This window comes from Gopherus flavomarginatus, chromosome 9 (assembly GCF_025201925.1).
Source record: "Gopherus flavomarginatus isolate rGopFla2 chromosome 9, rGopFla2.mat.asm, whole genome shotgun sequence".
Classification (NCBI taxonomy): domain Eukaryota; kingdom Metazoa; phylum Chordata; order Testudines; family Testudinidae; genus Gopherus; species Gopherus flavomarginatus.
In genome coordinates this window covers 78,477,097-78,489,354 of record NC_066625.1, presented here as the reverse complement: position 1 = coordinate 78,489,354, position 12,258 = coordinate 78,477,097, and the positions used below count along the sequence as shown (strand labels likewise).

The 12,258-nt window shown below is 47.5% G+C and overlaps 1 protein-coding gene across 5 annotated transcripts in view; it reads right to left on the bottom strand.

Annotated features, from left to right (window-relative positions):
- Positions 1–12,258, bottom strand: part of NTRK3 (neurotrophic receptor tyrosine kinase 3) — a 338,382-nt gene that overhangs the window by 117,754 nt on the left and 208,370 nt on the right. For 4 of the 5 annotated variants that reach the window (XM_050967400.1, XM_050967396.1, XM_050967397.1 and 1 more), the window contains exon 12: positions 9,849–10,037. The exons of the other annotated variant lie outside the window; for it this stretch is intronic. In XM_050967400.1, coding sequence (XP_050823357.1) covers positions 9,849–10,037 — 189 coding nt within the window. The remainder of the gene's footprint in view (positions 1–9,848; positions 10,038–12,258) is intronic. 5 annotated transcript variants of the gene reach the window in all.

The window sequence follows — 12,258 nt, the reverse complement described above, 5'->3', positions numbered from 1 at the left end:
TTCTCCATAGCCAAGTTTTGTTACATGATACAGGAGGCAGCCTCATTCTTTACAAAAACTGTCTAGCTCATTTAGCAATCAGGCTGGCTGAGCATTCACAGTCCGTTCACACATCTTTCCTAGACGCCTATGCAGGTCCATGGAATGCGAGTCCCCTTTGACACGAGGAGCTCTTTAGAGGGAACCTATTGCAATGGGGGAAAGCATCTTTCTACTCTGATCTCTGCCTGGTTTCACCACTGGAACTGTCGGTTCTGTCATGTTCTGAAAATGCTATTTTGAGGAGAAACCACTCCAGGGGTCTCTGTCTAAAAGCAGTATTGGAAATGGACAGTGCTTGTGACTTGTGCTTGTGATCACCATTACATCAGCTCTAGGGTACCAAACTATACCTCGATTGGGAGAGGCAGCGCTACTAAAGATGCTCACACTATGTTGGGAGTAATAATTTTTCTAACTGGTACCTGGACTTGTCATTAATAATTGCTGTCTTTATCAGGAGCTTTAATTCAACTGTACTGCCAGCAGAGAGAGCATCTCCTTCAAACCAAGTCAACTCAGATCAGCTCTGGAAGACTTCACCCAACCATAACTCTTCAGCAGGATGTGATGTTACATCTGCAAAACCAACTCTCATTGGGTGGATTATACCAAGAGAGGATGACATTGTTTCCAAGCAACTCCTGGGACCTGGCAACTAGCTTCTATAAAATAACCCTTTCTTGGATACCACGACATTCCACAGCCACACCAGAACATCCATGTACTACATGGGCATCATGGATCTGTAGGAACAGCAGGTAGGTCAAGGGTCTTTCAGAATGCTTCAGTTTTATAAGCCAAACTAAATTCAGGAAAAAACCACAATAAATAAATAGCTGACGGGTAAGAGCTCAGCTCTCTCTCTATAAAGACATACCATCTATTTTTAGTAATACCCAAAGCATAATTCACACAATCAATGTGCCATTAGGAGATCATTCTAAAGCTTTCTTCATTATCATTGGCATCAGGGCTGCAAGAGTTAGCAATATCCCCGGGACAAGCTGCTGTGTCACCATTATGCCAGGCGGAGAGGACAGAGCTCTGAGCCAGGACAGCAATGACTGATGAAGACCATTATGTCTTTCTGTGGCACAGACACCCACCTCAGCCCCAAGAACAGAGTGGAGCTGGGACAAATTCAACCAGATAGACACTACAAAATACCAATACGTAGGTGAGCGAATGATTAAACAGGCACCAATTTATAGCATGATAATCTCTCTCCTCATTCTGCCACCTGCCCTATCCTTTTCTTTCTCACCCCACCACTCCCACAATGCCTCACGGTTTATGACCTGCCAGCACTGAAAATCCAGTCTCTCTCGCCAGCTCATGAAAACCCTTCATCCCCAGCCCCAAAATTGCAGAGACAGCCATTTTTGACAGGTAGGGGCAATATGTGAAAGGAAAGCTGCCCAGGCTGCATGTCAGTGAGCTCGCTGGCATTGCTGGGCTTGCATGGGGGTGGGGGGGAGCGGCAAGCGTGCTCAGCAAAAAGTAGAAGATTCACAGGTGTAAAGTTATTTGTGAGCAGAAGTGTCTGATAAGTGGGTGTGAACGTACATGTGAGAGCACACGCATTGGTGAGTGAGTGCCTGTAGCTAATCCAGCTACAGTTTTATACCATGCCTGTCACTACAGTATACGAGTGAGCATGCATATGTACACAAATTAATATGTACGTCGGACAGCGTACAAATAAGGGTGATGGGTATGTGATTGCAATACATGGGCGGGACAGACTACATATAAAGGAGATGTGCAGGTGTGCAAATGAGTGTGCAAGCAAAGTGTGCATGTGCCCAGGGTGGCAAGTGAGTATATAACACATCCTTGCTGCAGCCAAGTAGCTTTCATGTTTAATCATTATTCTCGTGTGGAAGAGTTTGCTCCCATACTGCTGAAGTGGGAAGGATCAAACCACTCTTTTCTTGATGGACAGACAGGGCTTCTGATGAGTGACAGCAGCCTGCAGTGCTAGAGCCTCTCTGGGCCATTAGGAAATATGCTGAAGGCTTTTCCTTGCACTGCTTCTTCGTACAGCTTACAGGCCCCCTTCGTAGAGCTTTGGCTCCATTCTAAAAATCACCTCAGGCAAGCCGACACTAGCTGTCACCTTTGGACATGCCAGGATTAAAGGGGCCTCAGGAGTGACTATGGCCAGAGGATGTGTGTTTAGGGGAAGACTTTGCTCATTGTTTGATGTCTGCATGTGGGTCTCGTCCCTTCATGAGCATTGTCTCCCTGCTGGCAGGTCAGTGTCAGCAGCACATAACTGAGTTATGGCTGAGTTAATGGTTTGTTTTCTAATGGAATTGGATTCGCTGCACACAGGAGTGTTGCTTCCGGATGCAGCATCACCCGCCACAGCTGTGCTGTCAGCTTCAGTTCCTGGCGCGGGCTGGCATTGTGCTTTGCTGCCTTTGATCCATTTTGTTGCTACAAACATCTCCAATAAACGCACATTAAAATAACAGTGGTAGGATCTAACTCCCTTAGAGCCCATCTTGACAGCTGCAGGAGGTGATTTGCTTGTATGCAAATAGAGATAGCATGTGTGTCACATTAGGAGTAGGGCAGGACTGTCCCACCAGGCACTGCATTATTGGCTACCACAATGCCTTGCAATGCTTGCAGGGTTTGGGCAGAGACAGGCAGGACAGGAATTTTCCTCCTTAATTGTTTGGCTTCTCCTGAATGGACCCATGTAGAAACACCTGCAGTACTGGCCAACAGTCCTGGGGTACGTGGGAAGAATGCACCTGCCAGCCATTCCACTACAGCCTGCTACTCCCTCGGCTCAGTAGCAAGCTAATGGCCCATGGCAGGAAAGGCAGAAGACCAGTTCCCAGTGGTGTTAATCCAGAGTGTCAAATTGCAGCTCAGAATAGCTCTGGAATGGGTCTGGATGGTGCCACTCTCTGCCTGAGATTGGTTTGACTTCTCAGCTCTGGCATTTGTTGCCATTTCTTTCTCCCTTCCTCCGCTGGGTGAATGGGATGGAGAACAAATGCTTAGAGATAAGGAATGCTGGAGAGTGCAGCAGAGAGAGAGAAACCAGCTGAGAGCTGACTATAGGTAGAGAGAGCTGGATGGACAGGCCACTGACCAAAAGGACCTTTCCTTTCAGCTGTCAGTCAGGAGAATGAGGCAGAGGAGGTGGGCGTGAAGGGGTGAGTGGGGCCCTGCGCTTTCCTCATTCTGCCACTCTGCGCTGCTCAGTCCTGCTTCATTGTCCGTGGGGTTTGAAGATTAAAATCTGCTCACAAGAGACTGACATTAGCCCTGGGCATTCTAAGCAGTTTCCAACAGAGACTACTCTGGAGTAGGGGGTGGGGTTTGCAAGGTGTGGAAGCAGGATTCTAGTTCAGGATCACGGAGGTTTTCCAGCTACTAGAAGATGAATGTTGAGGTCAGGATTTTTGCATGGACCCCAAGCCAGAAACCTCCTAGACATAGGTACTGTAGAGATGGAAGAGACTTATTAGATCAAACCCTTCACCCACTTGTCAATGTAAGATCACTTATGTTTTGTGCAGTCCAGTTCTAAATAACTCTAGAGACAGGGTTTCCACCACTTCCCCAGGGAGCCTATTTCATATGTGGTCTCCACCCCACCTCCGAACCTGACAACCAGGGTTGGGCAGCAGCCATCAGTAAGAACTCTTGTCCAGTGAAGCTCAAGAGGGTTTCTGGCAGTGGAAAGGCTAGCGGCTGGGCAGCAATGGGGAGGCAGACAGAAGACGGGGGTAGGGGGACTGAGCACTCTGCAGCAGTCTGATCTAGAGGTGACAAAGGCATCGATCATGACAGCTAAATTTACATCCAAGAGAAACGGGCACAACCTCCTAATCAGATCTAGATGGACAAAGGTGCCTTGACCACTGCTATTCTTTTATCCTTCAAAAGCAGCTGGGAATCTAACCCGACCTTCAAGTTGTGAGCGGAGGTAATAAAAAATGAACACGGCCTCAAACTGGAGGCATTGCATAAACTCAGTCTCATCGTCCCGCTGCTTCCCCCACTCCCCATAAACACTTCACTCTAACTCAGCTCACTTTCATCTATGCCCCACCCTCACTCAGGGCCAACTCTAGCGTTTTTGCCGCCTCAAGTAGAAAAGAAAAAAAAAAAAGCTGCAATTGCGATCAGCAGCAATCCGGTGGCAGCTCTACCGCCACTTCTACAGCGGCAATTCAGCGGCAGGTCCTTCACTCTGACAGGGAGTGACAGCCCCACCGCCGAATTGCTGCTGAACTGCCGGATGTACCGCCCCCATCTTCCTTGGCTGCCCCAGACACCTGCTTGCTATGCTGGTGCCTGGAGCCAGCCCTGCTCTCCCAAACTCTGAGACACTTGATCACTCTCCCTGGGTTGGTGGAGATGGAGGTGCTCAATTAGGTGTCACCAGCATACCGAGAAGGCCTCAGCTCAAACCTCCCCACTAAGTCCCCTAATGACCTCAGATACACATTGACCATCAGGGACGGCAGCATAGAATGCTGATGTATCCCATAAGAAAGCCAAACATCTGAGAGAAGAGAAGGGAACTAGAGTCTCTGGGAAGGTGAAGGCTTTTCTGAAGCAGAGAGAGGGGTTAGTAGGACTTGCAAGGGATGTTCTGACGGGGGAGTCAGGCTACTCGGAGGCTACGTCTCCGTAATTCAGTTACTCTGGGCTGCTCATTAAGAGTTAAAGGGCCTCTGTCATCAGCTCAAAGTTGGCTCAAAATTTACATTTGGTAGAAATAATTTTTTCCAAACCCTACCTGCCCCCAGGAATGTTTCCTCTTCTGTTAGCAGTGAAAACAGTTGTTTTCATACAAATAAACTGTAAACATTTGCAACCTAAGATGTGCATCTTGGAGAACCTGGGAGCAAAACTGATCACAAGCAAAATAGAATGGACTTAGTCAGTTTCTTTTGTCCAAGCTAAAGAAAATACAACTGATGAACAAAGAGCATCAGCAGTGAGAGGAAGACTGGATTTTAAAAAAACCTCTCCCCTTTTGACTCTCTAGTGTTATGACAGACATAGGGGAGGAAATCCATTTGTTTAAACAGTAGGATTTTTGAATGGATCACAGATTCCCTTTCAAACTGCACTCCAAATGCAAGATAAAGACAGAGTGATGTGCGGAAAGGCTGCTGATGGTTTCTTTATTGTGTGATTTGCCTTGGTTTTTCTGAAGTACTTCTTTTTAGCCGATTACCATGTATTTACAGTTAGCGTAATTATATCTAATTACTTAATTAGTGTGAATACGTGTAATTACTAACTTCGAATATGCAATTATGTCAGGGCAGCCTGTAATAAATGTGGTTGTAAAAAAACCCTCATTAGTACTCTATAGAAGGACATTGGCTCCACCTACATGGTGAATGCATCGCAATGCTAAGGCTGCACCAGTCCCGACAGAGGAAAACAAACCAAACAACCGTCGTGCCCAGTCAGCAGCAACAAAATCAAAGCAGGCTCTGAATGATTCCAGCATCGCTGTTTTTACTGGAGCCAGAGCGTCTTGTTCTGAGAGAGCAGCCCCGACTGACCCTTCATCCCAGACTCAAACTGAGCATTGCCTAGTTTCAGCAAAGTTCGGATCCCTTCTTGGAAAGTATTTTTCATTTCTGAGGCCTTTTCTTCCTAGTTCTGCTCTGGAACAGTCTCAGAAAAGCCAGTTTTCCTCAAGAACGACTGCTCCCTGGGATCCTGCTGTTCGGATAGGAAGTCAACTGAAGGTCAGCTACCATGTCTGCATAAAACCTGATGGTACAGACTCAAGAGGTTCTAATAAGTAACCACCTCAACATAGTTGGTGCTTATCACCATTATCAAAAGCAAGGCCAGCCTCCAAACCTTTTCATCCAAAACATCTCTGAAGCTTTTAGAGCTAAGAAATGTCCAGCTCCTTCCATCACCCACCTGGAATCAGAGTCAGGAGACTGGCAAATTGGAGTTAGAGTAGAAAGTCTCCATTGCTGTCAAGAAGCACAGCTGTTCATGATCAAAACAGTGACATTTGGTCCCTCCCACTAGCATCAAGGCACCGCATCAGTGTTAATGTCTCTTGGGCAGACACTTGCCATTTTTTCTATCATGTAGTTAATTTTTGTAGCAAACTGCAGTTTCCTGCCCACAGGAACCGACTGCCATTTTCAGGAAACGTTGGAGGGTAGAATGAGTCCCATTTTGCTTCAGAACCAGCATCACTCATGGGATGGAACCTTCTGACCCATTACATGCAGAATTCTGTTGAGTTCCCTTCCATACCTAGCCCAAAACAACTTAAAAGCATTTTAGAAAAGAAATACAACTATTTCCAGATGACAGTGAAGGCACAGATTCATCCATGCCTATTGTTCTTCTGATACCCTGAGATCTCAGTAACCAAATATGCCCACCTGATCCCTATTCAGTGTCCCAGAAAAAAGGGACTCTATATTGCCACTAGTTCTTCTGAGATCAACATGCCCCATCTTAAATCTGACACTCAGTTTAACTCCCTGCAGGAGAGTGAGAACTACTGAAGTTGAAGCTTTTATTTGTTAACAAAATGCATCCTTCAAAGCCATAGCGCTGACCAGTGCACATGGAGTTATGGCTGAAAGGAGCAGAGGGAATGGCAAAGGATGGAAATGGGCAGAGCACGAGGTCCCAAAGTGTCAATATGTCCCAACACAGGGACAGAGTGGCACATTTGCTTCCAGGTGCTTTCCCCAAACCCACATCTAGGAAGGGAGAAATGACTCTTCCCTTCCGTTTCTCTAATTCTGGAAGCAGCAGCAAGTAGGCGAGTGAGAGAAAGGCCCTGGTCTCAGGAGCTCCCAGAAAATCACAGGTGAGAGAGAGAGCTCCAGCATCCTTCATCCTCTTGACAGGGGAAAAAACCCAGTACATCCATAGTCAGAAGCAAACGTCTGTCTCCTTGCAGACAACAGTAATTAATGAGTCTGTAAGAGTACCCCCCGCAGGACAGGTTTGTGCAGAAGCAGCAAGAGAGGGTAAAGCTTAGCAGGCAGCAAGCCACTTTCCATATTTCATCTGCAATTCCATTATGCAGAACTAAGTGGCTGGGAATAAACATCCATCATTCCCGCATGATAAGCGATGTTTGTTAGTGCAGAGGGTGACGGAAATCTATATCACACCAATGTACTATTAATACTGCATTAAGCACAGAGAGTTTTCTCTCCTCACTGTAATTCAGTAACAGGTGTTCACGTGTCCTCAGCCCAAACACCAGGCGTCACAGCCAACAAGGGAGGAGGACCAAGCTAAAGAAAGAGAGAAGCCATGTTCCAAAATCTATAGATGATATGTAAACAAAACCTGTATGTGGATCTGGGCTCTACAGGTTATGTGGAGGTGAATGCAATGGCTAGTGATGGGCTTCCTAGTCTAATATCCAGCTAGTGGACTTAGCAGGAAGGCAGTGATCAGATGGGCAGGGGCTAACTGCCACTAGTATGTCCAGGCATTGTATCAGCCCCTTTTCTGGATGGACTCTGCTGGCTATTAATAGGCTTGCCTATCTAAAGGGCTTCACCTCTCTTCTTCACAGAGGGAAGGGAGAGGAGGGAGAAATATTTGAAGAGTAGCAAACCAGAGGTCCAATGTGTAAAATCCTGGGTGAACGGGAACAATCACTCACCTCCAGCCAGATCCAATACGCCAAATGCAGGCTGGGCAGAACAGCTTGGGTAAAATAAAAACCAAATGGAAACTCCAAAGAGTCTGGTTGGTTTTATTTATTGTAAAGGTGAACCAGGATACTTTCCAGGGCTCAGGCATCAGTGCTACTGAAGTCACAGGTCTGAACAAGAGCTGCAGGATTGGGCCCTAAACTAACGCCAGAAACATGGAACCCTGCAGATGATTCCAGGCAGGTAAGCCAAGGGAAGTGCTTTCCCTGCAATTTGTTGTGCGTGTATTTATTGACAATGTCAAATTCTCCCCACGTGGCCCGGTTAAATGATCCAGATTCCAGCCCCTCATGGTTCTGCTGCGTATTGAACGTTTCAGATCTTAATCAAACAGAACCCGTGAAACTTTTGGACCAAATTTTGCTGCAATCTCCTTTCCAGGCAGCCCCACAATATTTAACCAGACACCCCAAACTTAGAGTAAATTGAATCCTTTGACTTTCAACTACCACTACTACAACGGTGCTTACACACCAAAACGGTTGGTGTACTATGAAATACCATAGATTACAGAGATGGGAGAGAGAAAGGAGAGAATCAAAGCCATCAGAGTCTGTAAAGTGTTTTGAGATGAGGTGCTATAAGAAATATCAAACATAAATATGATACAGAAATACCACACTATTTGGCTCCTTCTGCCTAACCAAAACATTCCACCCCATCCCTGTACAAACAGACCAAAAGAAACACATTAAAATACAAATGAAAGGGAAAGCCAGGCACAGTAACTGGATACACCCCATTGCTCTGGTGATTGAAGTGCAACAAGCATCAGTCCAGGACTGGAGGTCCAGCTCATGTTTGTCTCTATCAGTTCGTGTGAGTGTCAGCGATAGGACCAGCCCTTGACATCTCAGCAGGAGGAGAAGGGGATGCTGTTCAGGCTTGTCTGATTGCAAAAGATGCAGCCATGGAGAACCAACTTCCTGCCTAATGTTCAGTACTGGGTGAATTTCTAATGGTTTGGAAGTTTGATTCCTACAAACACCTCAAAGCTCAGACTCAAATTTTTCCAGTCTCCCAAGTTAGCAAAAACAGACTGGAAGTCTGGCTCTCCAGCAAGATCCCTGATACTTTCTGCTGCTGGTCAGCCCCGAAAGATAGTGACAATAACTTTCCTTGTGGCATTTTGTTACATCCAATCCTGACTTGAACCAAGAAATGCACAATATTCCAAGAACTTGACCAATAACTGGAGTGGGGGGCAGCTGCTTCTAGGAATTGGCAAAGGCTGAGGGTGCAGTGAGAGGTTTGTTTCTGATCCACAGACTGTACATGGGCTCCACGTATTGAGGGCCAATGGCCTGGCAAGCAGTCGTGGTAAGTGGTGACCAAAAGTGCATCTTTTTTAACAGCCCTTCACTTTTACTATCAGAGTTTATGAGAGCTCCCGCTAAGCTGGGCTGGACAGTTTATCACCTGGAGTGGAAGATATTTGCTATTTAATGGATTTTGCTCACAATGCAGATTTCAAGCTTTTCAGAGCCCCCCCACCCTCCAACTCAGTGTAAGAAATGGAGTGTCCGAATCTGTTGCTCTCCTGCTCCAAGTGTTTTCTGTGTATCTGCCCTACCTGTAGACACTGCTGCGTTTGCCCATTTGGGCTGCAGATTGTTCAAGGAGACAGTCTCTCTGCTATGAGGGTAGGGAATTGTTGGAGAAGGACGGGTAGATGCTCCCTTATCCCACAGGGAAAGCAAGTCTCGCTAATGCCTTGTGCTCTCCAGTTGCACTGGCTCACACCTCTGGTACAGTGCCCAAAGCAAACGTCTGCAGGCTTCATTCTAGGCTGTCTCTGTCCTGAATGGGGAAGGTGATTAGCGGGTGGTGGTAGGAGGATGAAAGTGGAGTGGAGGGTGAGGGTGGAAATTCTGCTTCTGAAGCACCTTCATGTTTGTTGTGATTTTTGAGACCTGAGATTTACCTTGGGGTTCATCTTAATTTCTGAACCATACAAGATCCATTATCCTCCCCCACATCCTCTTCTTCCTTTACCTCTTCCTCTTCATCCTTTTTTCCCCGCCCACTTCTCTTCCCCCACCCCTGCCCCCATTCTTGTCCTCACGTAAGCAGAAGAATCCAGCTGAATAAGGCACTCACATGTGTCTGGCTTGTGGCAGTTGTGGCCTTGCCTGAAGTACTGGGGGTTCTCAATGACAGGGATACGGGTCATGCCGATCACCACCGTGTCCGGGCCAGCATCCAGCGACGAGGGTGTGGTGATGCCATGGTTGATATGATGGAGGGGGCTGGCAGAATCCTCCTCCCCACTGATCACTGCCACGGGACCTATAGACATCACACACAAAAACATCAGACAATACAATGAAGAGACAAGCAGCCCAGGTCCCTGTGTGGTTCTTCTGTTCACTGTTACATACAGTTCACCTAGGTTAGTCACGTCAACTGGACAAAGACTAATCTAACCTCTTGAACAGGATTAATTATCCTGCGAATCTCCCAGACCAATGCATGGGTCATGGGGAGAGCCAGTCCCGTTCACCATTCCGGTGAGTGAATCAGACTGAATTCTGGAGACCAAAGTCCTCTCCCTCCAGAACTACAGCACGGGCAGCAACAGAACAGGCTTCAGCCCTGCCCTGGAGGGCCACCATCTTTAGGCCCTGCAGGCCAGGTCAGCCTCTGTGGTGTTCATATACTGCAGTGCTGGCCATGAGATGAGAACCGAGAGATTGAACAGGGAACTGAGAGCGCAGACTGAAGAGGCAGCATTCACAAATAGCGTGTGACCCAGGAAGCTCTGTGTTCAGATGACATTTCCCTCTCACCACCCATGTACACCTCCTCCTTTCCTCTTTCTCTGTCTGCATGCACACAACCGCTTGATCCAGCTGATGTGCTTGGGAACCTGTGATCCATAGGAGTCAATCCTGAGTGAATCACACAGTGATGAAATGACCCCTGCTCCTTCCTCACTGTGTGCTGAGCAACCCACACCCTCTGCACCGGAGCCCCTCCGAAGCCAGAGCATTCACAGACAGAGGGAGAAGAAAAACAGCCAGTGCCTCTGACGGCAATCCAGGGGAATCCCCCCAACCTGCTCCACCTGCCATCAACTTGTCGGGCGGCTCTTGCCCGAGAAGAGGCTGCAGGAGGATTTTCCCACTGGCAGAGCTTCTCCTTCTTTCTGGCACTCCACAGTGTTGGCTTCTCTTTGCTCCGCCTCTCTCTGCCTCTGCCACAAGCACCCACAGCCAGCACCAGGAGCAAGCCCCAAGCATGATGGAGAGCCAGGCAGCAACTGAAGCAAGCTTTGGGCTGAGCTGTAATAGGCTCAGGAGGGTTCCTCTTCCCCATCTTCTCTAATTTGACTGTTGCCATCTCAAGTACTTTGTAACTCCCAGTTCCCCATCTGCTGATCATTTCCAGGGATGCTTTATCGATCTCGCCACTCTGTCACACTGCTGGGCAGCAGGACTAATAGAGAAGCCCGGAGTCTCTCCACGCTGTCCTTCTAAGACAAGGGCTGACACTTGTCACCCAATGGAAACCGCCTGGCAGATGAGCCATTGCAGCAGCCTGCACAGTAGACCCTTACACACAAACAGTTCCCTCCCTTCTCCCAATGCACCCACATCCATAGTCACCTTAACACCCCAAACACTGATCCTCTCTCCTTCTCAGACACCCCAAAATACTTAACCATCCATGTACACCTCCATGCCCTTTCACAAACCACACCCTCCAAAACACCACACGTACACATACCCCAACCACACGTGCCCCAACATAGGCAAACACACTCATCCTAACACAGCCAAATGGGCACACTCAACCTCCCCTCAGACACCCTAATGGCCCAAACACAGCAAACATACAGCCCACTTCCTGCAAACACAGACCCCCCCTCACATCCAAGCATGCACATGCAAACACATATCCAAATCCCAGAGTATGGGTGCTCTAACCCCGTCCCAACACACACTCATTTTCATATGCAAAAGGATGCCCTGAAGAAAGGGACAGGTGACCTAATACCATGTCCAGCTTTTCAGACATATGAATATTTTACAAACCTCAGTCAGACCCTGATTTTTACAGCCCCAGTTGTAAAAATGCCCATCAGCTTTCATGACAGAAAGTTCTCAAGGCCAGAAAACCGCACGGGACTTCAGAGGCCAGAAGGGAGCATTATGAAATGTTCTTTCCACAAGCCCCATGATCACAACCACCATTTCCCCACACCCCTGGAAAAGCTGAAAATTGTAAGTTTCAGCCATCTGTCTTGTACGAATGGGAAACTATGAGGAGCTTGGGAATGAGAAGGATCCAACACAAACTTTTGCAAGGACACACTCTTCAGCACCCTAATCAAAACACACTGCAATTTATTCAGACACCGAGGGAAGAAAAATCCCAGCCATCTGGTGATATGTCTCTGCTGTTTTCTGAAAGCTACCAGGGGCTAACAGAAGGTTAAGCCAAGATGAGCAGAGCTGCTCCACCTTCTACCTGCGCTGAGTAGAAAATGTCTCTCTCCTGTCACTAA